The sequence below is a fragment of the Patiria miniata genome, unplaced genomic scaffold (genome assembly GCF_015706575.1).
Source record: "Patiria miniata isolate m_02_andy unplaced genomic scaffold, ASM1570657v1 HiC_scaffold_7, whole genome shotgun sequence".
NCBI lineage: Eukaryota > Metazoa > Echinodermata > Asteroidea > Valvatida > Asterinidae > Patiria > Patiria miniata.
In genome coordinates this window covers 5,220,776-5,248,404 of record NW_024037074.1, presented here as the reverse complement: position 1 = coordinate 5,248,404, position 27,629 = coordinate 5,220,776, and the positions used below count along the sequence as shown (strand labels likewise).

At 38.1% G+C, this 27,629-nt stretch overlaps 1 protein-coding gene across 1 annotated transcript; it reads left to right on the top strand.

Moving 5' to 3' along the window:
* The first annotated feature begins 7,189 nt into the window (after positions 1-7,189).
* On the top strand, positions 7,190-26,417 carry LOC119718899. The gene is made up of 9 exons (XM_038188330.1): positions 7,190-7,259; positions 7,861-7,932; positions 8,984-9,055; positions 10,106-10,177; positions 11,230-11,301; positions 20,327-20,401; positions 20,815-20,886; positions 25,263-25,635; positions 26,210-26,417. Exons 1-9 carry the CDS (start codon positions 7,190-7,192, stop codon positions 26,361-26,363), a joined length of 1,032 nt encoding a protein of 343 aa, XP_038044258.1. The 3' UTR covers positions 26,364-26,417.
* The last annotated feature ends 1,212 nt before the right edge of the window (positions 26,418-27,629 follow it).

Below are 27,629 nucleotides of genomic sequence, written 5' to 3'. Positions count from 1 at the left end.
CAATTTTAATTTTACATTGTGCCTCTTTTTTCCTAAAATAAATATAGGACTTAACTTCTAACAAGAATTGTGTACTTGATTTTAAAAAATGGGAGCTAGAAAATGTTGAATTAATTTTTAAGTTTTTGTCATAGAATGTGGACTTGTATACATGTAGACCCACAAGTTGCGAGGTGGTAGCCAGAATGTGCCAATATGGATTTTTAATTTTTTTCTGAACGGGATTTTTAATTTTTGAGGAATAATAGGGTACTTTAAAATGAGCAGCCAGAAAATGGGGTCTCATCATACACTCTCATGGCAACAGTGAGTGGTAACTGGTAAGAGTGTGTGAGTTCAAAGCTGGAAAATCAGGTAGAAAAATTTACTTTTTCTTCAAAATACTGTCCCAAATTAAAGAGAACATTGTGTGGGGTCGAAAATATAACTAATTTGAAGCACCTCATTCATTATCAGAATACAAAATGCAAGTGATTACGCCCACAGGGGTGGGCTAAACTACACAATCCCCGAAAATGGTTGACCCTTATTGCATAAATTGTTACAAGTTTATACTTTGCTTTATGTGGCCGACTCAACAATAAATGCCGAACTTGTTCCAAATCGTTCAGTGACTGGTACTGCTGCAGTTTTACATGTACTTTGGGGACTTTCCAACGTGCAGTCGAGTCCAAACCGACCGCGATATATAACAAGCTTGATCTACGGGCTAGCAAATGTTTTAAATAACAACGGTACTGAACGAAGTGAACACAAAGTAATCGATCGAGCTGTAAAAGCTACATATTGCCGGTCTCGACCCGAGACCAGCCAAAATATCGAGACCAAAGGGGACCGAGACCGAGACCAAGACCGAGACCACAGCTTCCGAGACCGAGACCGAGACCAGCAAAAAGTGGTCTCGAGACCGGTCTCGAGACCTACAACACTGGCTGATCCCAAAATGTACCCCACCTTCTAAAATAATGTGCGGATTTGTGTCAATCATAGCTCATGCACCAATTGGATATTCACGTTCCCAATTTGTGATCTGATAGACCGTGCCTTGATGAACTTTTTCGCAGAATCCGCGAGTGAGGTGTTATCAAGCGAATATTGACTGTATTGACACGGAGAACAGCTTATCCAGGGAGCATGGGCGTCGCTATGATTTTTTTCTAGAGAGAGCAAAGCACATAATTTCCCCAAATCCCTGTACTTTTCCAGCATATTCTCAATTTCATGGTCATTTTTTTAGAGGGTGGGCAGGGGGACATTTGCCCACCCAACCCATTTAATTAACAGCAATATGACTTCGCACATCTTTTTTTCTTCTTCTATTTGTTTTTTTAATTTGGGGGGAGGGGGTTCCAGCGTCCCACCTCCTCGCCCCCCCCCCCCACCGCCCATGCAAGGAAGAGTTGCATATTCCTAAATAGAAGTCCTCATTGGAACACCTCGAAAGATGTCAGTTTTGTTGTATATCGTCACACATAGCATTCAATACTAATATTCTAGTCCATTTGATTAAGTTCGCCATAATTGATACGAATCGTACCAGTTTTCCTCTCACATGTTAATACAGAAATTTTCCGTAAAGTAATTTTCCGAACAGTGTAGGAACCAGTATATTTCTCGTTGACTCCAAGTAAAATGTAAATGGGCCCCTGCAAAGACAAAAAACATAGAACATTAATTTTTAGACGAGCGCATATGTTGCATAAAATCTAGGGACGAGGCTCCGTCAAACTCAATTTTTTAAAGTCTTTCGATGCTGATCCTGTTCTGAGTAGCTTGCACGTGCAGCACCTGAAATGCTGTGTTTGGCAAAAACAGTTGAGGACAAATTATCAATTATCAACTCGCTCAAACATTTATAGTAGTCCTTCCCGATTGTGCAAAAAAGTCCTTGGGACGAGAACATTAATATTTTATGTTGTTAAACCCGAAGTGCAATGATAAGTGAATGTCACTTGAAAAACGGATATATTTCAAAATAATCCAAACATTATTTGAATATTTGTTTGACGACGCTTGAACAATGATGCCTCGATGTCATCAAACCAAAAGTTAAATGCCAATCAATAAAAACAAAAACAAAATAGTACCTTCTAAGAACACATTATATTTTTAGTGGCTTTGGTCAGATGATAATTTCCTTGACTCAGCCAATTGACAACCAACCGGTTCTTAACCCCATGCGTACGGGAAGCGGTCATGGCCGCGGCCGCTAATCCTCATTGGAACGCAGTTGCCAGCTGTGGTATGCCGTGGCACACGGTTAGTGGGTAGTTCCACAGCTGCTGCTTTTGTGCAGTCCCGCTACCACACAAAGGCTGTGCAGTCATGCGGGCCACTTGCTCTATGTGTGGAGGAATGTCCCCATTACACCCCGTCCTTAAGGGGTTAAAAAGAGATTATTCCACAATTTACCGCAAACCTCGCTAGTATAATTATACACTTTACCGCCATGCAAAGTTTCCAATCTTATTCAGCCATTTTAATTAATCAGATATCTATAGAAACGAAGCAGAATTTGTGGATGAGGCGTCATTAAGCGTAACATACTATTCACCGCTAGGTACAGTAAAACTATGTTCAATGGGCGTTCTATTTTCTCCCCAAATAGAACTGTCCATACAATATTTGAAGAATTGCATAATGAATTTAGCAAAACCATAAAGTATAGGTAGCACATATCATACATTTCTTTTTGAGTTTGTGAGGTTCCGAGAAGAACCATGGAATGTTCAACAATTCGGAGAGTATAGGTCTACACTGTCCGACACTTGGTGCTACCTTAAACTTTATGTTATGGAAATCTTCATGGGATCAATTTGGAAGATGGGCAGATCTAGCCTTCAGGAATCGGGAGGGGGTTGAGTGAACGGCAGACCCTGTCAGAGGGTTGCGGGGCATGCCCCATGTAAAAAAAATTAAAAATCGCTAGATTAAATTAAAGCACATGTAGCATTTAAAACAAATATTTCAGCCCATTTGTTATTTCTTCCCGCCATAATTGATTACAGTCGTACCTCACCATATTGTTATGCCGACAGGTAAACGTAGCCATGAACCATACCCATGCAGAACAGAAAAACCTATAAAAACGTTATTTTTAGATAAGCATATGTTGCATAAACTCCAACGACGCTATCGATGTCAATATTGATGTCTACTGAGTAGCTGCAGCGCAGTAAATATATTGACAAGCTTTCTTTGGGAGCAGGATATCTAGGTAATTAATATTCATGAGAATAAAGTTGGAAAAAAAGAAATTATATGAAAACCTTTTCAGCCAGGATTTTTCATTGGAAAATTATCCCCGATGCTGCAAGAAGTCTGTCGTCATCGTAACAAGTACAACATATTTTATGTAGTTTTACTGAAAGTACAATGCTAAATGAATATAACTTGGGGAAAAAAGAAGCATTTTACAATAATCAAAACATTACTATTCAAATGGTCAGTGAGTGACGCTTAACACAAAGTTTATGGTGACGTCATCACTCGTGAGGCAGCTCTTAGCGTCACGTAGAAATTAAAAATTAAAAAAGGACAATATATTTTTCAGATTTTCGGTCGGTTTACCCACAAACATACTTTGACAGTAACAAAATATACTCTGCAAGGTGTGTAAATGATGACATCATCAGACGCAGAGTTAGTCAGGGGAGAATATGAAACTGATCATCTTTCACTTGTTTAATCGCAATCCATTTTCAATGCCCAGCAAAACAATTGCTAATATCATCACAATATGGTGATATAGGCATCCGAATATTGTGACGTCATCAAACCAAAGATAATTTCCAATACAAGATAATTTCCAATATTTTTCCTGTTGCAGCCTTTGGTCAATTGATAAAATACTTAAACTGAGACATTTGCATTTGATTTGTTTAATTAATCAAATACATCTAGAAAATAAGCAGAATTTGTGGGTGAGGCCTCACAAAACGAACACAGACTGCTGTGATGCGAGGAACAGTAAAACTGTGATCCAGGTAGCGTTCTATTTTCCCAAATGTTCATGGGATCACCAATATAGAAGGCTACTTTCAATCACATGTTACATTCAGTACAATATTGTACTCCATTGTTAAGTGTGTTTAATTTTTGTGGTTGGCCATAACCGATTGCAATTGTACGTTACCAGTTTTCTCTCATCTTAATGCAGCAAATTAATATTTTGTACAGAGTAGCGACAAACCATTTTCATAACCTCAGAGCAGAATTTTATTACGCCCATGCAAAGACTGAGAAAAAGGCAATAAATCATGTATTTTTAGATAAACATATGTTGCATAAACTCTAAGGGCATTAGAGACTCCCTCAAACTCTAAAAGTCTGCTGACACTGACTCTATTTTTGAGTGTCCATAATGTGAGCGAAAGATATATGCGCTTTAACCCTAAAGGGGCCGGGTTATTTTGACCATTTCTCAGCCGGGGGGGGGGCGGATTCGGCCCCCCCCCTAAGATCTCGGCTATCGAGTGACGAAAAATTTTGAAACTATGCACATGCATAGAGCAACTCTTCCTAAACATACCCAAGAAATTTCATGACTATAGGTCAAAGGGTTTTGGAATTATGGCTAATTAATTATTCATATGTACGAATGGCAATTCTGCTCTGTGTACACGACGTATATGGGGAAATTCAGTTTTCACGGCGCATAGCGCCGGAAAATTTTTCGCTACCCGGCAACCCGTGGACCGATTTTTATGTTTTTGGTATCAAAAGATGCGCAAAGCTCGACGCTAAAAAGTCATAACAGCTCGGGTCGCGAAAATTTTTTTTTTAGAGACTATCACGGAAAATGTTGAGGGGGGGGGGGCGGATTCCGCCCCCCGGCCCTTTTAGGGTTAAAAAGTAGGTCATGTCTTTCGCAACAATGTCAAATTTGTTTGGTAGTCTATGTAATGTATTATTTATAAATGTATGTGAGCTGAATCGGCGATTATTTATGCAAAAAAAAAAAATCGGGTCTCGTCATGGATAGCTATGAATAAAACCAAGACGCGGCATCTATTTTTCTTTTTTACTCTGTGAATTTAGCCAAAAAAAACCGTCTGCGGTCACGCGCTCTGTAACGATTATGTCATGCGATATGTCGGCAATAGAGCCGGGCAATCACGGTCGTTTCCTTGTTTTGTAGATCTATGTTCACTCGGCCGTTGTTGTATTACAAAAACACTGCATCCAAATCGACCAATCACAGTCTTAGTCCAGATTTTGGAATGAAATGACGTCACGATTAATTAAAGTCGACTCCGATAGGCTGGCGCGTGTGGTCGCATAAATTTGCATTTTTTTTTCAACCGGAGATAGGGCTCTGCGGACAACGGGTGATACTCAGACTAACTTTTGGGTGATCGGGTAAAAAGCCGGTCACCGTTTTAGAATTGTTCGAGTTTTCTTCCTTTCTAATAATTCTCCCCTTCTTTTCCTCATAACTTCCAACGTCCGCAAGAACTTAAAACTTGGCATAAACATCAACTCTAGTGCAGAGGTGTGCATATTACCATAACTCGCGATGACGACATCAGTATCCCATCCGATTTTAGTTCAAAGAAAAAAAACTGACCATATTCTTTCACTTAGAACTATGGAAAATTGACAATCACGTTCATTCGAGAATCCTTTAAATAAAAAAAAAAACAGCAGTTCCTTCGAAACGCGTCAAGGGATGAAGATGAAAACTGGAATGACTGGAATTTTGTCACGAGTGAATATCTATGTATTGAATGAAATCTATTAAATCAAACAGGATAATATTTTCTTTTACATTTAAAATCGAGCTGTTTAGTGCTAGTAATTATCCAGCTGCACAGTTTTTCGCACTCTGCGGACGTGTAAGAAACAACATTGTTGTGTGTGTATTATGTACCACACGCATAACGTGTACGCTGCATTGAATAGACACGGCTTGAAATACGTAAGGGTATATGTCACAAATGCCGTCGCGTCCGATGTAAGCAACAGGCGTTTTTCGCCTTTTCTAGAGGAACGGGATCCGGAAGACATTAGGTTTGTTTTCTTTCAACCAGACCGTTGAAATAGAATAAGTAAACAATCCAAAACATGACATTTTTGGGGAACTCAGGCCGTAACACCCCTTTAATAGTCTTATTCGTGTTTTACAACACTATATAGTTACCATATGAAATGGTGCGAATACGGGATACGTACGCGGCTCCGAAAAAGTTATAATTACTTTTTAAATCACCCATTTGTGTGGTTCTTTAATCAGGCGCACCATGGGTAATGTATATGATGTAGGGTTTGTGAAATGACCACCTAATCAGAGACCAATTTCATAGAGCTGCTTAAGCACAAAATTTGCTTCAGCACAAAATTTGCTCAATAAAATCAGGCTACCGGCCAAAACTCCATGCGATTGTTATGCTAAGTAAACAACAGCTAAATTCCAGTCACAAGCAATGTACATCGCATGGAGTTTGGGTCGGTAACCTGATTTTACTAAGCAATGTTTTTTCGTGCTTAAGCAAATTTTGTGCTCAGGCAGATCTATGAAATTAGCCCTAGATGTTATGTGTGAGCTGCATATATGTTCGTTCGTTATTACTATAGAGATTTACTTCTTGTCACCGATAATCACATATGCGCATGCGTGTATTAATTATAACTTATGAGTAATGGTCCACGGGCGAACATCTGGTATAGTTTCACGTTTTTTTTGGGGGGGGGGTTGTTATTTTTTTTATTTTTTTGCCCAAATATTCAGATGTGTTTCAACAAAACTGGCAATGGATAACTGGTCCTCTGACACTTGAACCCAGCTACTACAAAGAAGTGTACTCGGCGCTGTTGTAGCGCATTCGTTCAGTAGACATCAAGTTGAAAGCAGCCAGTGCATTTCCGCCTCCTGACTTCGCTTTGGTTTTCAAGCCTGTTTCAACCTGAAATGTAAGCTTTGGATAAAAGCGGCTAGATTTGTTATGTCAGTTACTATGAAAGAAAAACGTCCCGTTTATTAAATTTGCTTATGATTAACGATAAGCTGTCACGGATATACGTTGACAATACATTTATAAAACGGCAATGATATACGCGGTAGGTTACTTTTACCGCGGCTTCTAAGCAAACTTCATAACTGATGTACGTCTTAAACGACGAAACAACCATATCGTTGCAAATTTCTTACTCTCTGTCTTTTTCTCCCTCGTTTTCCAAATTAGCAAGAATGAAGGTTTACATGTGCCTGGTTCTCCTGATGGTCGTTGGAGGTGCCTTGAGTTTCGCACCAAGAGACGGTAAGTTAGTTGGTTCAAAAGTTTCGTCATAATCCCCGGGCAACGGATTCTGCAAGTGTTTTTTGTAGCCACATTCGCGCAGCCCCGTGGGCCTATCGTATAATGTCATGCTTGAAAAAAAAAAAGTATTATTATAATTCGATTGGATAATTATTAACTTTCATCGAAGAGAAAAGAACACCCACTGTCAAAATTTTTCAAATCTCTTTGCTGAATTTCTGATGATGCCATCTAATTTGATATAGAAAAATAAAATTTAGGTTATATAACGACCAGTTGCTTACACACTGTCTTTTAGGTAGATGATCACTTTTGGCTGTTTTGGAATTTGTCCCCCAAAATTACCAAAGTTATATACCCGTACGAAGATTGATAAAAAAATGAAGCAGAACTGCGCAGCACTGTAGATAAGTAGTGCAAGTTCAAGCAGTGCTCACCGGGAATTTTGTACCTACAAACATTCAGCTACAAAATTCCCGGTGAGTACTTTTTGTACTTATGTTCATCATATATATATATATATATTTGAAGATTGTATCGTTGTTATCTTGAAGTGAAATTTGTGGATTCACCATAAAAATGTTTGTTTAATGTCATGCAGACTTTCTTCATGACAACTTTGGGAAAAGAAACTTTTCCGAAGGGGAATCTCGCGAGATGGCAGAGAGGCATGGTAAGTTCAGTGGTATTAGTAATTATACATATATACATTTTATTATTAGGAGATACAGGTTGACAGTTAGACATTTGGCCTACCACACATAAAAAGGTTTGGAAGGAACAGATGGCCAGACGTGTTTCAGTTGATTGTGTTTCTTGCAAATTTCAGGGACGTTTTATACATTAGCACACACAGCCTTTCACATTCAATCAGTTTTCCCTACATAAATCAAAAGGGCTTCCTGATAAGAGTGCATTCAATTTTGTTTGTGTGCACACAGTATTTTGCTTTAGTTACTCAATTATCTTTGAAATGTATTCAAGAGGACATTTTCATCCATAGGTTGAATTTCTACCATCTACTTTCAATCATATATCTGACAATTATCGAACCACGTTATTTTGAATTTGTTTACAATCAATTCGGGCGTTTCACAATGGGTTTTTTTGGTTCTTACTGCCTTTGGTTCTTCTGCAACATGTTTTTTTTTTTTTATTCAGGGCAACGGATTCTGCAAGTGTTTTTTTGTAGCCACATTTGCGCAGCCCCGTGGGCCTATCGTATAATGTCATGCTTGAAAAAAATAAGTATTATTATAATTCGATTGGATAATTATTAACTTTCATCGAAGAGAAAAGAACACCCACTGTCAAAATTTTTCAAATCTCTTTGCTGAATTTCTGATGATGCCATCTAATTTGATATAGAAAAATAAAATTTAGGTTATATAACGACCAGTTGCTTACACACTGTCTTTTAGGTAGATGATCACTTTTGGCTGTTTTGGAATCTGTCCCCCAAAATTACCAAAGTTATATACCCGTACGAAGATTGATAAAAAAATGAAGCAGAACTGCGCAGCACTGTAGATAAGTAGTGCAAGTTCAAGCAGTGCTCACCGGGAATTTTGTACCTACAAACATTCAGCTACAAAATTCCCGGTGAGTACTTTTTGTACTTATGTTCATCATATATATATATATATATTTGAAGATTGTATCGTTGTTATCTTGAAGTGAAATTTGTGGATTCACCATAAAAATGTTTGTTTAATGTCATGCAGACTTTCTTCATGACAACTTAGGGAAAAGAAACTTTTCCGAAGGGGAATCTCGCGAGATGGCAGAGAGGCATGGTAAGTTCAGTGGTATTAGTAATTATACATATATACATTTTATTATTAGGAGATACAGGTTGACAGTTAGACATTAGGCCTACCACACATAAAAAGGTTTGGAAGGAACAGATGGCCAGACGTGTTTCAGTTGATTGTGTTTCTTGCAAATTTCAGGGACGTTTTATACATTAGCACACACAGCCTTTCACATTCAATCAGTTTTCCCTACATAAATCAAAAGGGCTTCCTGATAAGAGTGCATTCAATTTTGTTTGTGTGCACACAGTATTTTGCTTTAGTTACTCAATTATCTTTGAAATGTATTCAAGAGGACATTTTCATCCATAGGTTGAATTTCTACCATCTACTTTCAATCATATATCTGACAATTATCGAACCACGTTATTTTGAATTTGTTTACAATCAATTCGGGCGTTTCACAATGGGTTTTTTTGGTTCTTACTGCCTTTGGTTCTTCTGCAACATGTTTTTTTTTTTTTATTCAGGGCAACGGATTCTGCAAGTGTTTTATGTAGCCACATTCGCGCAGCCCCGTGGGCCTATCGTATAATGTCATGCTTGAAAAAAAAAAGTATTATTATAATTCGATTGGATAATTATTAACTTTCATCGAAGAGAAAAGAACACCAACTGTCAAAATTTTTCACTTCTCTTTGCTGAATTTCTGATGATGCCATCTAATTTGATATAGAAAAATAAAATTTAGGTTATATAACGACCAGTTGCTTACACACTGTCTTTTAGGTAGATGATCACTTTTGGCTGTTTTGGAATTTGTCCCCCAAAATTACCAAAGTTATATACCCGTACGAAGATTGATAAAAAAATGAAGCAGAACTGCGCAGCACTGTAGATAAGTAGTGCAAGTTCAAGCAGTGCTCACCGGGAATTTTGTACCTACAAACATTCAGCTACAAAATTCCCGGTGAGTACTTTTTGTACTTATGTTCATCATATATATATATATATATTTGAAGATTGTATCGTTGTTATCTTGAAGTGAAATTTGTGGATTCACCATAAAAATGTTTGTTTAATGTCATGCAGACTTTCTTCATGACAACTTTGGGAAAAGAAACTTTTCCGAAGGGGAATCTCGCGAGATGGCAGAGAGGCATGGTAAGTTCAGTGGTATTAGTAATTATACATATATACATTTTATTATTAGGAGATACAGGTTGACAGTTAGACATTAGGCCTACCACACATAAAAAGGTTTGGAAGGAACAGATGGCCAGACGTGTTTCAGTTGATTGTGTTTCTTGCAAATTTCAGGGACGTTTTATACATTAGCACACACAGCCTTTCACATTCAAGCAGTTTTCCCTACATAAATCAAAAGGGCTTCCTGATAAGAGTGCATTCAATTTTGTTTGTGTGCACACAATATTTTGCTTTAGTTACTCAATTATCTTTGAAATGTATTCAAGAGGACATTTTCATCCATAGGTTGAATTTCTACCATCTACTTTCAATCATATATCTGACAATTATCGATCCACGTTATTTTGAATTTGTTTACAATCAATTCGGGCGTTTCACAATGGGTTTTTTTGGTTCTTACTGCCTTTGGTTCTTCTGCAACATGTTTTTTTTTTTTTATTCAGGGCAACGGATTCTGCAAGTGTTTTTTGTAGCCACATTCGCGCAGCCCCGTGGGCCTATCGTATAATGTCATGCTTGAAAAAAAAAAGTATTATTATAATTCGATTGGATAATTATTAACTTTCATCGAAGAGAAAAGAACACCCACTGTCAAAATTTTTCAAATCTCTTTGCTGAATTTCTGATGATGCCATCTAATTTGATATAGAAAAATAAAATTTAGGTTATATAACGACCAGTTGCTTACACACTGTCTTTGAGGTAGATGATCACTTTTGGCTGTTTTGGAATCTGTCCCCCAAAATTACCAAAGTTATATACCCGTACGAAGATTGATAAAAAAATGAAGCAGAACTGCGCAGCACTGTAGATAAGTAGTGCAAGTTCAAGCAGTGCTCACCGGGAATTTTGTACCTACAAACATTCAGCTACAAAATTCCCGGTGAGTACTTTTTGTACTTATGTTCATCATATATATATATATATATATTTGAAGATTGTATCGTTGTTATCTTGAAGTGAAATTTGTGGATTCACCATAAAAATGTTTGTTTAATGTCATGCAGACTTTCTTCATGACAACTTAGGGAAAAGAAACTTTTCCGAAGGGGAATCTCGCGAGATGGCAGAGAGGCATGGTAAGTTCAGTGGTATTAGTAATTATACATATATACATTTTATTATTAGGAGATACAGGTTGACAGTTAGACATTAGGCCTACCACACATAAAAAGGTTTGGAAGGAACAGATGGCCAGACGTGTTTCGCTTGATTGTGTTTCTTGCAAATTTCAGGGACGTTTTATACATTAGCACACACAGCCTTTTACATTCAAGCAGTTTTCCCTACATAAATCAAAAGGGCTTCCTGATAAGAGTGCATTCAATTTTGTTTGTGTGCACACAATATTTTGCTTTAGTTACTCAATTATCTTTGAAATGTATTCAAGAGGACATTTTCATCCATAGGTTGAATTTCTACCATCTACTTTCAATCATATATCTGACAATTATCGAACCACGTTATTTTGAATTTGTTTACAATCAATTCGGGCGTTTCACAATGGTTTTTTTTTGGTTCTTACTGCCTTTGGTTCTTCTGCAACATGTTTTTTTTTTTTTTATTCAGGGCAACGGATTCTGCAAGTGTTTTTTGTAGCCACATTCGCGCAGCCCCGTGGGCCTATCGTATAATGTCATGCTTGAAAAAAAAAGTATTATTATAATTCGATTGGATAATTATTAACATTCATCGAAGAGAAAAGAACACCCACTGTCAAAATTTTTCAAATCTCTTTGCTGAATTTCTGATGATGCCATCTAATTTGATATAGAAAAATAAAATTTAGGTTATATAACGACCAGTTGCTTACACACTGTCTTTTAGGTAGATGATCACTTTTGGCTGTTTTGGAATTTGTCCCCGAAAATTACCAAAGTTATATACCCGTACGAAGATTGATAAAAAAATGAAGCAGAACTGCGCAGCACTGTAGATAAGTAGTGCAAGTTCAAGCAGTGCTCACCGGGAATTTTGTACCTACAAACATTCAGCTACAAAATTCCCGGTGAGTACTTTTTGTACTTATGTTCATCATATATATATATATATATTTGAAGATTGTATCGTTGTTATCTTGAAGTGAAATTTGTGGATTCACCATAAAAATGTTTGTTTAATGTCATGCAGACTTTCTTCATGACTTTCTTCATGGACATTCCGTTGAATGTATTTACCCACCCTGCCCATAGAAGAGGGATGCAAGTTCAGAACCCCTGAAACACTGATAATAAACATGAATGAATAAAAACCATGGTAAGCCAATCCCTATCGATTTACCGAATTTTCCCTCATCTTCTCTAAAGTAGGTTTTGTTTTGGAAAACCACTTTCTTGTCAAGCTTTAAATTCTTACATAGCAATAATTTTAAGAATTTGAATGTAAAAACGTTTGTTACCCTGAAAAGTGTCCATCTTTATTTGTTGAGAAAAAACTTATGTTTTTTTTGTTTTTCTTTGATTATCTCCAACAGATTGGCAGTGGTTATCTAACAGCAAGGCTGTATTTTGATTAAACTTAAAGGGTTAGATTTGACATTTAATTCAATTGGCTTATTCCCTGATAATGTTTTTTCTTTCTTATTTTGTCTTCTTTACAATACTGGGTCCGTGTTCCAATCAGTTTTTCCATTGATGCTCAGACAATGCTGGTCGCTTCCGAGGGCTGATCGTGAATGGGAATTTTAAGACCGATATTGAAATCGAAGTGAAACCAGAAAACTGTGATCTATCTGTGAAGAGTGACACATTCAACGCATGGCACATTTTTATTCTTCAAAGGACGTATAGAAATCCTCAAAATCAATTCTTTTTGTCAGTTAAATGACATAATTGATATTTGTTAGCTCGAACACGGACCTAATATTATCTCCACTGTGTGATGTCTCGTAATGTCTCATAAATCTATGTACAAGTTTTGTCATTCTGTTTTTTTTAATTTTTTTTTAGCATTATCCGCGATGAAAGGCAAAACCCCTATTAAAATATCCACTAACTAAACATCCTTCATGCATTTATCGTACAAGCAGCGCTGGAATATGAAAGCGTTTGTATCCGAAGATTTTTTTGAAAAACAAAAGGAGGTTACTTTCTTAGTTTGCACACTCGTAACCAACTCATTGTGTATTTGAACCAAAGTATTCAACGGAGTGATTAAGGTAAAGATTGATGTCGGTGTTCAAAAAGCTGGGATGCACTGCATTTTGAGGGCGATCGTTGCATTTTGCATTCCAGAGCGTCTGGTAATGTCAACAGCTAAAATGGTTCAATAATACGGAATGACTGGTTCTTGTAATTCTTTTTCTCGCCTAGGACGTATTTTGATGTTATAATACTGTTTGCTTGAAGATGATAATTGACCTAAAAATTAAGAGACAGATTTACAGTATTGTAAAAAACTCAGCCATGTGTACACCATAATATTATAAACGTTCTTCATTGTCGTACAAAAACTTCGATAGGCTTTTCTTCGTGGCCTTTGTTCTTATCCCAGGTACATGTTTACTTTAAAAGATCCGATCCTCTAAAAAAGACTTTGAAATCATTCGTTATGAATTGAACGTTGTTTTTTTTTCTTATCCTTTTTATCCTTCGATGCTGCCTCTTTCGTAAACTTACTGTGACTGATCTGGCTATGTGGCAAATTAAAGGGACTATTGCAAAAATAATTGATCAGTGCCCATGAATTCATTCAAAACGTCTGTCTTTGTAAAAATCATTCGTGTTCTTTGATCGTGTTCAAACCCTTATAATACTTGCCTCATTACTTGCATACTTGAAAACGTATAAACAAAAGAGGGATCTTGAAAATGTAAAAGGGATGCCCTCTTTGTTCACAATCCGTCCGTGGAGGCCTGTGTGTATTTTTGTCCATTTATCATGACCCCACACAAGTAAAGAAGTTCGTCTGGTTTTGAGGATGTGCGAGCCTTTGCCGTCAATATACCGGTTCAAAACACTATTTTGGTGTTCCCTTGTGTTATGCATATATACTTTTTTTCATAACGATAAGAAATAAAAATATATTATTTCTAAATTAAAAAACCGTGCACAATTACAGACATGGAAACGGGTATAGAGATTCCTATTGTCCTTAATGACCGACAATAGCGAAACGAAAGACAGGGAACGGGCTTCTGGTGACATGTGAGACAGGCGCCGTTTTAGAGTCAATATTTAGGGGGGGGGGCTAGCATGGTGGATCCAGAATTGTTTTCAGGGAGGCGTGCTGAAATGTAGACCCGTTATATATTCTCCAGACCTTAAGGCCTCCGAAAATAAATATGTGGGCTGGGGGTGGGGACTCGTGCCATATTTTCAATGGGGAGCGCTGATAAAATCCTACAATCAGGCATACTGTATTAACTAAAAGTGTACAAATGCACACTTCTCACGACTATTTATTTAGGGGAGACCGTTCGCATGTACCTCACATTGTCACATTTTGCTAGTGCATTTTTTTTGGGGGGGGGGGGCTAGACAATTTTTGGGGGGTGGGGGTGGGGGTGGAGGGCTACAGCCCCCCTAGCCCCCCCCCCCCCCCATAGAACCGCTTCTGATGTGAGAATAAAAAGGAGCATTCTCATCATATGAGGGATGCCTGCAAATGGCCGGCTCTATCCCATAATCGGAGGTGCAAACCTGCAAATTGACTCCCATAGACTTCAGTTATAATTACGCGTACTTCAAAAAAATTACTCACAACTCTCCAAGGTGTTTGACACGCCCATTAAATGAAAGCTTATTTCATAACATTTTATTTTCTGTTCATTTTTTGTTCCGTTATCGATAACTTTTGAGAAAAAATTCCGTCCAAACATGATCTTCCCGAAAAGTAGTCATGTGGCCGATCGCCACTTTGAAAAATGATGTCTGCGCTCCATTGCAAAGTAGAGCAATTTTAGGTCGCAATTTCATAAGAATTTTACACAAATAGGAGTTCACACTCCCGTGAACGGTTTCCACTAATCTTTTTTACTTACCGCCAAGTTCATGGCCCACAAAATACTCCAATAGCAAAAGATTTTGAGGATGCACAAATTGTGATTTGGCCCGCGTAGGTAATTCTGGGCCCATTTACAGATCTGCACCCTTTAACACACCCGAAATGTTGTTATTTTTCCCCAAACTACTTTTAAGGCAAACAGTACAGATCCATAAATCATATTACATCAAAATATTTAAAGAACAAATTTTCTGAGTTCGATATTAGACCTGAAAATAGGTCCTCTGTATGCACCGTTACCAGGTGTAGGGCGCCCCCACCGGATGTAAATTGAATTTCCGCTCCATTTAAATCCCAAATCTCCCCCGTCTTTTTTTTTCTACACTGAAAACTTTGTTTAGTCAATCGCTGTGAACAAGTCGTCAAATACCGGGAAAAGAATGAGTAATGCTAGTGATAAGTCAGATGACGATTCATTTTAGGGTCATGACAAATCTAAGTCCATGCAATTTGAATCATATTAATTGCCGGACAAATTATATGCAATGAAGGACTAATTTCAATAACGGATTAATCTACCGAACGTCAGATGAAAAATCTGCATAGTCGAGTCGGATGCATTGACGAAGTATTTTTGACGTGACAAATTCAATGACTAACTTTATTTTATTTTTATTTTATTTTATTTATTATCCACATCCAACAGCAGAACAAACCGCCAATTACAGAGCGAGCCCGCCAAAATATGCAGACAAATTGTTTGACCAATTACGTACGCAGATGATAAATTCCTTAACTCATCTTTTTTTTTAATTTGACAACCAACCGGTTCTTAAAAGAGATTATTCCACATTTTGCCGCAAACCTCGCTAGTATATACACTACCACCATGCAACATTTCAAATCTTATTCAGTCATTTGAATTTCATTTGATTTAATTAATCAGATGTCTATAGAAACGAAGCAGAATTTGTGGAGGAGGCGTTATTAGGCGTTATTAGTTGGTAATATGTTCAATGGGCGTTCTATTTTCTTCCCAAATAGAACTGTCCATAAAAAATTGAAGGATTGCACGATGAAGTTAGCAACAACATAAAGTTAAAGTAGCACCATGTCATAAATTTCTTTTTCAGTTTGTGAGGTTCCGAAAGAACCGGTGAAAGTTCAACGTTTCGGAGAGTATAGGCCGACACTGTCCGACACAGAGTGCTACCGGTACCTTAACTTTATATTAAGGAAATCATTATGGCATCAATTTGGAAGATGGGCGGACCTAGCGTTCAGGAATCGGGAGGGGGTTGAGTGAACGGCAGACCCTGCCAGAGGGTTGCGGGCCATGCCGCCTGTAAAAAAAATTAAAATAAAAGCACATGTAGCATTGAATACAAATATTCCATCCCATTTGATGATTTTTCCCGCCATAATTGATTACAGTCTACCTCACCATAGTGTAATGCAGAAAAGTAAACGTAGCCACGAACCATTCTTTCCTTAGCTCAGAGCAGAATTTTATTATACCATGCAAAACAGAAAAACCAATAAAATATTTTTTTTTTAGATAAGCACATGTTGCATAAACTCATAAATTGATATCTACTGAGTGGCTGCAAGTGCAGCGCAGTAAATATATTGACTAGCTTTCTTTGGGAGCAGGATATCTAGGTAATTAATATTCATGAGAATAAAGCTGGAAAAAAAAACAAATCATTGAAATCATTTTCAGTAAGGATTTGTCAGTGGAAAGTTCACCCTGTTATTTATAACATACCTCCCGATGCTGCAAAAAGTCTGTCGTCATCCTGACGAGAACAACAATATTTTACGTACTTTTATCGAGGAGTACAATAATAAATTAATATAACTTGGAAAAAAATAGAAATATCTTACTATAATCAAAATATTATTATTCAAATGATCAGTGGATGAAGCTTAACACAAAGTTCATGATGACACTATCACTCGAGTGGCAGCTCTTAGCGTCACGTAGAAATTAAAAATTAAAAAAAGAAAAGGACAACCATTTTTTTCAGATTTTCGGTCGGTTTACCCACAGACATACTTTGGACAGTAACAAAATATAATCCGCAAGGTGTGTATAGATGATGACATCATCAGATGCAGAGTTAGTTTAGGGAGAATTTGAAACTGATCATCTTTTACTTGTTTGATAGAAATCTATATTCAATGCCTGGCAAAAACAATTGCTTTTGTCTTCAAGCAAACTTATATCCTCGATCCTGATTGGTCGATCCATGGCAACAACAGTGTGATATTATAATGTATCGCACGGTCCATATTGCACCCTGCGTCTTGCTCTATTCTAAGATGCGAGTGACATTCCAGGTGGATGCGCTAAACCACTTAAAGATTAATGTAAAGCGAGCTAGTTCCAACTTTAATGTGCGTCAAGTTTGCTTGAAGATAACTTCAGCATCGCGCACGCGCACGTGCAACACGGAAAATGTAGTGCGTCTGTGTCCCACATACCACTCGGCATTCGGCCTCGTGGTATGTGGGATACAGACGCACTACAAGATTTCGTGTTCCACTCGCACTCGCGGGATAACTTATAATATAATCACAATTTGGTGATGTAGGCATCTAAATATGATCACCCGGAAGCTAGTTTTTAATTAAATATATAAGTTCAACTTAAAACTTTTGTTTGATTCTTATAATCAAGCGAAAAATTTGCTGTTGGTCAACTGATGAAATACTCAAATTGAGAGATATTCATTTGATTTTGTTTAAGTAATCAAATAAATCTAGAAAATAAGCAGAATTTGTGGGTGAGGCCTCCCAAAACGAACACAGACTGCTGTGACGCGAGAAACAGTAAAACTGTGATCCAGATAGTGTTCTATTTTCCCAAATTTTCATGGGATCACCCATAGAAGGCTACTTTTAATCACACGTAATATTCAGAACAAAATATTGTACTCCATTGTTAAGTGCATTTTTGTGGTTCGCCGTAACCGATTGCAATTGCACATTACCAGCATCTCCTCATGTTAATGCAGCAAATTAATATTTTGTACAGAGACACAATGAACCGTTTTCATATTACCTCCGAGCAGAATTGTATTACTCTCATGCAAAGACTGAGAAAAAAGGAATAAAACATGTATTTTTAGATAAACATAATTATGTTGCATAAATTCCAAGGGCATTAGAGGCACCGTCAAACTCCATACTAGACTCTGCTAACACTGTCTCTATTTTTCAGTAAATATCCATGTGAGCACCAGTATGCGCTTAAAAGGTAGATCATTGTCTCCATATAGAAACCTATTAGCCGAGGCAGCAACAAAGTTCAAACCAGTAAAAAACAGCGATCACACTTTTTTTGGGAGATAAAAACCCGGTCACCGTTTTAGATTTGTAGGCTACGAGTTGTGCAGCGAAACATCCATTTTTCTAACAACTTTTGGTGTTCAAACTGCTGTTACATTATTTCTGCCTGGAATGACATCACAATTCTACTAATAAATATGTAAATTGGCATTAGCATAAAAACCAAAAAGGCGCCAAAGTACTCTTGAAAATGGCAAATCGAAAATTAAAGATGGGGTAAAATGGGACACAAAGATGTATTTCTAACGATTGCATTAAACAAAATTACATTGCATGGACCCTTTACCCCCCAAAAATGTGGGTCCTTTGAGTGAAGAGCAGGTTAATCATCAGGGGGTTCGTTCATGTATGAACGTTCCGATTGACCCAGAGGACGACCTATCATCGACTCATCGTAGAGGGTGACCTATCTCGCACTCTTAAAGGGACATTAAGGCCATGAATGCGCCCAATTGGGCTACTAAACGCGTTTTAAGCGAAACGATATTAAATAGAAAGAGCATTTAAAGTAGAATATAAATGTCCACACAACCATCCTAGTTAAAAACTGGGCGTTTTTGTGTTATTCGTGCGAGACCCATGCAAGAACGAATTTCGGGGTCCCCGAAAAATCAAGCTAGTGCTAGTTGTTATCCAGCCGCACAGTGGTTCGCATTCTGCGGACGTTTAGGAAACAACATTGTTAAACTTTTGTATTATGTACCGCACGCGCTACGTGTACGCTGCATTGTTAATAGACACGACTTGAAATACGTGTGAGTTTGGCACAAAATGTCCGTCGCGTCCGATGTAAACAACCTTTTTTTGTCTTTTCTCGGGAACGGTGAGACATTAAGTTTGTTTCCTTTCAACCAGACCTTTAAAATAGAATAAGTAAACATCCAAAACACGAACTTTTCGGGGATTTCAGGCCGTAATGTCCCGTTAATAGTTTTATTCTCGTTTTGAAACACAATGGCTATCGTTAAGAAATGGTGCGAATATACGGGATACGTACGCGGCTCGGAAAAACGTTGCTTGTTAAATCACCGTTTGTGTGGTTATTTCATCAGGCGCACCATGGCCAAAGTACATTTCATACCAAAATGTTATGATGTAGGCCCATGTGGGTTTGGTGACATAACCACACAAATAGATAACATATACCTAGCTCGTTTTTGTGAGTCGCATACATGTTCGTTCGGTATTACTATTGAGCTTTACTTCTTGTCACTGATAATCACCTATGCGCATGCGTGAATTGATTACAACTTACGAGTAATGCTCCACGGGCGAACATCTGGTATAGTTTCACGCATTTTTTTTTTTTTTTGGGGGGGGGGGGTGGTTTTTTTTATTATTGCCAATGCAGTCAGATGTGTTTCAACAAAACTGGCAATAGATTACTGCTCGCTGACGCTTGAACCAAGCTACTACAAAGACGTGTACTCGGTGCTGTTGTAGCGCGTTCGTTCAGTAGACATCAAGTTGAAAGCTGCAAGTGCATTTCCGATTCTGACTTTGCTTTGGTTTTCAAGTCCGTTTGAATCTGAAATGTAAGCTTTGGATAAACGTAGCCAGATTTGATAGTCAGTTGCTAAGAAAGAAAAGCGTCCTGGTTATTAAATTTGCTCATGATTAACGATAAGCTGTCACTGATATACGTTGACAATACATTTATAAAACGACAATGATATACGCGGTAGGTTACTTTTACCGCGGCGTCTAAGCAAACTTCATAACTGATGTACGTCTAACATGACGAAACAACCATATCATTGCCAATTTCTTACTCTCTGTCTTTTTCTCCCTCGTTTTTCAAATTAGCAAAAATGAAGGTTTACATGTGCCTGGTTCTCCTGATGGTCGTCGGAGGTGCTTTAAGTTTCGCACCAAGAGACGGTAAGTTAGTTGGTTCAATAGTTTTGTCATAATCCCGACGGTCCCACGATATTTGCAAGTATTCTTAAAGCCACATTCGCGCAGCCCCGTGGGTCTATAATGTCATGCTGGAACAAAAATATATTATTGTAACTCCATTGGATAATTATTACTTTTCATCGAAGAGAAAAGAACACCCACTGTCAACGTATTTCTCAAATGTCCTTGCTGAATGTACTATGATGCCATCTAATTTGATTTATAACGACCAGTTGCTTACACACTGTCTTTAAGGAAGACAATCACTTTTGGCTGTTGTGGAATTTATCTCCAATATGTTCCAATTTTCTATACCTATATGAAGATTGTATTGTTGTTATCTTTAAGTGTACTACGTGAATTCACCAGTAAAAATGTTGTTTTTTGTCATGCAGAATCTCTTCAGCGCGTCTTTGTGAAAAGAGTCCTTACCGAAGGCGAAGCTCAAGAGATGGTGGAGAGGGCGGGTAAGTTCAGTGGTATTAGCAATGATACATAATACATTTTATTATTGGGAGATACAGGTTGACATTTTGACGTAGTAGGCCTACTACATAGAACAAGGTTTGGAACAGAGGGACGTTGCAGTGAAGAGTTTCAGTTGATTGTGTTTCTTGCAAACTTCATGGACGTTTTAGGCATTTTCACACACAACATTTCACATCAAGCAGTTTTTCCTACCTGAATCAAAAGGGTTTCCTGATAATAATGCATTCAATTTCGTTTTTGTGCTGACAGTATTTCGCTTTTAGTTAATCTACTTTCTTTGAAATGCATTCAAGAGGACATTTTCACCCATCTCTTGAATTTTCATCATCTGCTTTCAATCAAATATCGGACAATCATCAAACCATATAAGATCTATTATAAATGCTTTAAACCCTTTTTCGAATCGGAAGAAAATCAAGACAACTCTAAAAATAAAACAAAGTGAATCTAATAATTCCAAAACAAGAAATGAAAACAAGAGGTTGGTTTGTTCTTATTGCCTTATTCTTCTCGGAAGACAATCAAGACAACTCTGAAAATAAATCAAAGTGAATCTAATGATTCAGAAACAAGAAATGAAAACAAGAGGCTTGTTTGTTCTTATTGCCTTTTTTTTATTCTTGGAACATGTCTTTCTTGATTCAGGTGAACCTTGCCAATATGGTTTCGAATGCCAAAACCCCGAAGCCTGGTGTGTTTCCCGGCAAAGTACAAGCCAGGGATATTGCTCAGTCTAATGCAAGTCCAGAACCCCTGAAACACTGGCAATCTACATGAATGAATAAAAACCATGGTAAGCCAATCCCTATCGATTTACCGAATTTTCCCTCATCTTCTCTAAAGTAGGCTTTGTTTCGAAAAACCAATATCTTTACAGGCTTTAAATTCGTGCATAACAATAGAATGTTAGTGTACATTGTGAGTAAAAATAAAGAAACCCAAATGATGGGACCGTTGTTTTAGGCCAAAAAGAGTCTCCGGTTTCTGGTATGCGCGCGCGTCGCCGTAGCCATGCGCGTCGGCAAAATCAAAAAGTGGTTTTTTTTAATGTGAGATGATGTCTCAAAACCGCCAAACTCACTGGTTTGACAGGAATCCTGCTGCTGCACTATTTTAACGTGTTTCTAGATGGGGTTACGATCGAGTATAAGCTTTATGTGGCCTCTCTGGGCTCCAACACATTTTGCACTTAATTAAGTCGGGCACCATTTGCTGTCATCAGCCGACATTTAAAGGGAAAAAAAGCAAAAAAAAACACCAAAACCGCGTCGCCGCACCACTTTTGGGGCAAGCTCCACACCAGAAACCGGAGACTTTTTTGGCCTTAGTGAAGTTCTGCATGTAGCAATTTCAAATTCGAGGATACTATATAGTAAATCCCCATTCCTAAGCTTTCTTTTGGTTCAGGAGTCATGCAAATCACTCATGTAATTTTCAAGTTACGGAATTTTAAACACAACCACCGTTTAAGGTTCTGTCCAGGGATGACAAAAAGGTAAGTGTTCTTCCAGCAAAACGAAAACAAATCACATAGGGATGTGTGTCAATTGTTTCGTTTTGCTGAAAGAACGCGCGCCTTTTTTGTGTGATCCGTGGACAAAACTTTAAAACGGTGGTTGTGTTTGAAATTCCGTAACTTGAAAAGTACATGAGTGATTTGAATGATACTTCAACTAAAAGAAGGCTTATGAATTGAGCTTTTAAATGCTAGAGTTTGAAAGTGCTACATGCAGAACCTCACTAAAACGGTAGTCCCGTCATTTGGGTTTCGTTTTTTTTTACTCGCCCTGAAAAGGGACATGCATCTTTATTCCTTGAAGAAATCATGGTATTTTTGTTTTTCTTTGATTATCTCCACAGATTGACAGTGGTTATCTAACAGCAAGGCTGTATTTTGATTAAACTTAAAGGTTAGATTTGATATTTAATCCGATTGTCTTATTTTCTGATACGATGTTTTTTTTCTTCTTATTTTTACATTACTTGGCTCGTGTTCCAATCATTTTTGGGGGGTTTCCTTTGCATAGACTTGCAAATTATTGGTAAAATCCACTACTACAATATCCATTAATTTCCTTCCTAGGATATAGCAAGGTTTACATCCGAGAATTTGATTTCGTAAGGCTTGTCCGTATTCAGAATCTGCGATATATAGCAATCGAGAGCGATCGTTTATATATTTTTTTTGCATTCCACAATATATAGTAACAGCAACATTATATTATACAGTACAACAAACAAGCAGGCATATGATGTTACGCCCAAACTGTCATATCGTCCCATCTGTCCCAACTATATGGATCCGACCAGTTAAGTCTGTCCAAACTATATTTGGGGTATTGCAATGAGGCTTAACGGACATATATTATGTTTGCATCCGAGAATTGCATTCCACAATATATAGTAACAGTAACCTTATACAGTACAACAAACAGGCATATCATGTTACGCGCAAACTATCGTATCGTCCCATCTGTCCCAACTATGGCTGGGACCATTTAAGACGGTCCAAACTATATTTGGGTTTTTTGGCAATAGCTGAGGCGTAACGGACATATAGTTCTAACACGATTGTGTCTTTTGTCTCCTAGGACGTATTCCGATTGTGTACTGTTCGTTTGCTAATATGGGAAACATACTTTAGTGAAATGAAATACACAGTCATGTGCAATGCATTGTTAAAAAAAAATAACCACTCGGATCGGCTTTTCTTTATTGAACATTTTAGTCTATAGTCTATTAAATCGCGATTTCTGTGAAAGATCCAATCCTTCAAAATGGACATTGAAATAATTCGTTATATAGTAACTGAACGTAGGCTACTTCTTATTTCTTTTTCATTATTCAATTCTTCCTCTTTCGTAAACTTACTGTGAATGATATAGCCATGTGATAAAATAAAGGGACTCTTGCACAATAATGTATCAGTGCCCGTGAATTCATTCATGTCTTCTGTTTCTGTAATAGTCATCCATGTTCCTTGATTGCGTTTTCAAACCCTTCATCACCTCATTACTGCATACTTGAACATTATAAACAAACCAAAAAAGAAATGAGAAGGTAAATGGATTACATGTTCTTCTTTTGAGGCCTGTGCAATTTTGTTTCTAGTAAAGAAGTGCGTTTGAAAGATGTGCAAGCTTAATCAGAAGATGGAAAACGGATGTCGTTTGAGAAAAAAAAGATTCACAGGCGGGATGCCGATCCCTCTCCCTCCGGGAATCGAGCCTGTAGGCCTATTTACCGGTGTGCACCCAGAGGGATGGTGGACTCAAAGATCAAAGAAGACCCTTCCCAGCCGCGGCCAAGGCCTGAGAGCAAATTTTTTTTTTGTGGCCTGAATAATCGCAAATTAAGTACCCATTCGTTTCGAGGTTCAACTCAAAAATTGCACGGACATTATAAGCTCACCTCTTTAACACTTCTTAAATAAGGCTTAATCCCATGGTTGTGAGTGTGAACAAGGGAATTACGCATTTGACAATATTAAAATGCGAGAATAACATTCTCAAATTATGTGGGATATCCTTATACAAAATGTAACAGGCCGTTATCGAATTGCTGGCTCTATCTCATAATTTGCGAACACAGGAGTGTTCAATATACAGCTTGTAAAGAGCGCCCTCACTGTGGACAGGTTTTGATTACCCATGCTTTTCACAAAGGAACAAATACCTATCCGCTGTGAACGGACGTGTCTGAGCTGGTATAGTGCCCTCTCGTGACAATGATTCTAGAAAATTCCATCGTGATTCTCGTTCTGTTCATGTGTTCCAAAAAGTCCGAAATTGTCGCAATTTCGTTTTTTAATCAATCTTAAAAAACCCAGGTTTGTAAGATCCTAGAGTAGAAACTTAACTGCCACGGGCGGATCCAGGAATTTTTGCGGGGGGATGGGGGCGCTGTTCAAATGCAACGATTATTAACACTAGATTACGGAATGGTGTACAAATACCCATATCTAAGCTGCCTCTGTCCGTATTTTTAAAAGCGCACATTATATGTACCAGTACAATTTTTTTTTTTGGGGGGGGGTGTCAGACCAAAAGGGTTGGGTCGCATTATTATTTAAGGAATTTCTATGAAAAACCCACGTTTTTTGACAGATTTTTTTTAAAACCACCCCCCCCCCCCGGATCCGCGCCTGTATACAACACAACTTTTTTCATGGCTACTGCAACTTAAAACCTTGCGCAGAGTGACCTGCTGCCCTTTGGGCCCCAGGTAACCGAATTTTTTGAGAAAAAAAAAATTTGAGGGCCAATGACGGTCACCTTCCATCTAATCCTCATTCAACCCTTGGTTGGACTAGACCTTAAAAAGAAACTTTTGGTGCGCTTTTTTTTCCGTGTAGCTCATGCCGACATGTTCAGGGCCATGCTGCAGCTGCCCAACGGCTACGACCGGGAGTTCTACTCTGCCTCACTGGCCCAACACCAGCTGCAGTTCATGGAGCGAATACCCGGCCACGTCAAAGCCCTGATCCGCCTGGTGAAGTACTTGGCTTACGAGTGCCTCCCGGACAAGCTGCACAAGTCCTACCCACTGGAGTTGATCACCGTCTACCGCTGGGAGAACGCTGGTAAGCCCCAGCGCATCAGCAAGGCCCAGGGGCTGAAGGACGTGCTGCAGGTGCTCACCAATTTGAGAGGGTTGCGGCACTACTGGACTTACCTTTACTACGCTGCACTGGCGAATCAGGCCATCACCCAGCTCGGCTATATCAAGTAAGTTTAGCAGATGTGCATCCTACATCATAACCCCTGCAAATTTGGACGGCGCAGTGTTTTTTTTTTCAGGTAATGCCAAGCAATCTGATGTCGATCGTCGTCGTCCAGTCTCAAGTCAAATCACAAGCTGTGCTTTGGCAAATAGACTGTGCCAATGGCGTCCTTTATTTGAAACTGTTCATCGCGTGTGACCTGACTTGTTATTTGACTTGTGATCGATGATAACTCTGGAAATGGGGGGGGGGGGGTATATCAGTGGGAACTGTTACATAGTTATGACTTGGGTTTTTCTTTTTAAAGAAAAGAACATTTAGTTTTCAAATATCCATTCACTTTAGAAAACCGCTGATTCCTTCTTGCCAAGTTATCAAAAAGAATAGCCATTCCGTTTGGCAATGCCTCCAAATGGATTTCGACTTTTCCCATGATGCAGTGCGCGATAACTGCCTCGTTTTCCATACAGTGAAACATTCCAATGTTGAGCACAATGATCTCGATAATCATAGCCTTAACATTGTGCTTGAAACTAGTCATGTTTTTCGCTTCTCCTTTTTTATCAACTTTAATGCAGTCCAATAGTTTTGGACCCAGCCAATCCAACCAACAACGCGTGCTGGGTTTACCAGAAGGGCAACAACATCATAATGATTGAGGAAGCTGCCCGTGCCACCCTGAAGTTCAATCTTCTCAAGGACGTCGTTGTCTCTGCCAACTGGAAAGGTTAAATAGCGACCAATAATCGCCGGAAAAAGAAAGAGAGAAAGAAAAGCCGGAACAATTCTAAAATGGTGACCGGGTTTTTAGCTGATCCCCAAAGTGTGTATTCGCTGTTAAACTCTGTTTGAACTTTGTTGCTGCCTCGGCAAATATTGGTGTCCATATGGAAGACTTGATCTACTGCTTAAGCGCATATCACGTGCTCACAAGGATCCTAACAAATAGCGTCAGTGTCAGTAGACTATAGTATGGAGTTAGACGGAGCCTTTAATGCCCTTAGAGTTTATGCGACATATGTTCATCTAAAAATACATGTTTTATTGCTTTTTTTAGTCTTTGCATGGGCGTAATAAAACTCTGCTCTGTGGTAACGAACAATAATTGTTCGATGCTACACTGTTCGAAATATTAATTTTCTGCATTAATTAGCATGGGCGGAAAAATGGCAAGGTACAATTGCAATCTTTTATGTAGAACAGACAAACAAAACTCGACTACAATATTCGTATTTGAATGCCAAGTGATCCCATAAAATTCTATTTGGAAAATTGATAACGGCACAGTGTTTCAATGCCTAAATCACAAAATCTTGGTGTGAACAATTCTTTTATTAGGCACTGAATGATTAATTGCAATTAAACACGAAACATTGAGGTGTTTAGTTTCGAATTCTCCCTTTACTAACTCTTCGTCTGGCGATGTCAGCATTTAAAAACTTTGCACAATTTCGGGAAATGAATGTCATTTGCTTTACAAATGTTAACTTGACGCTAAGAGCTATACCTATCGTGAGATGACGTCATCATGATCATTGTGTTTGGCGTCCCCCACTGAGCATTAACATAATTTTGTCGATTATTGTAAAATGTTTATGTTTCTCAAGTTACATATATTCATTTATGTAACTATTTCTGGGATTGTTTGCATTATCACGGGAGGTATATTATAAATAACGGGACAAATTGTCCACTAAGACAATGATTTCAATGAATTGTTTTTCCAGTTTTACCCTCAGGAATAGTTATTACATTGATATTGTTCTAAAAAAAAAACTACTCTGCGCATTTCTTGTGCTGCACATAATATATACTCATCACACATTGATATAATACATCAATAACGTCGTTGGAGGTTTATATTCAGCATATGCTTATCTAAAAAATAATTTAATTTATTTGTTGTGTATTTGCATGGGCATAATAAAATTCTGCTCTGAACTACCGAAAGAGTGGTTCGCGACTACACTTGTATGGAACATTAATTTCCGCGTTACG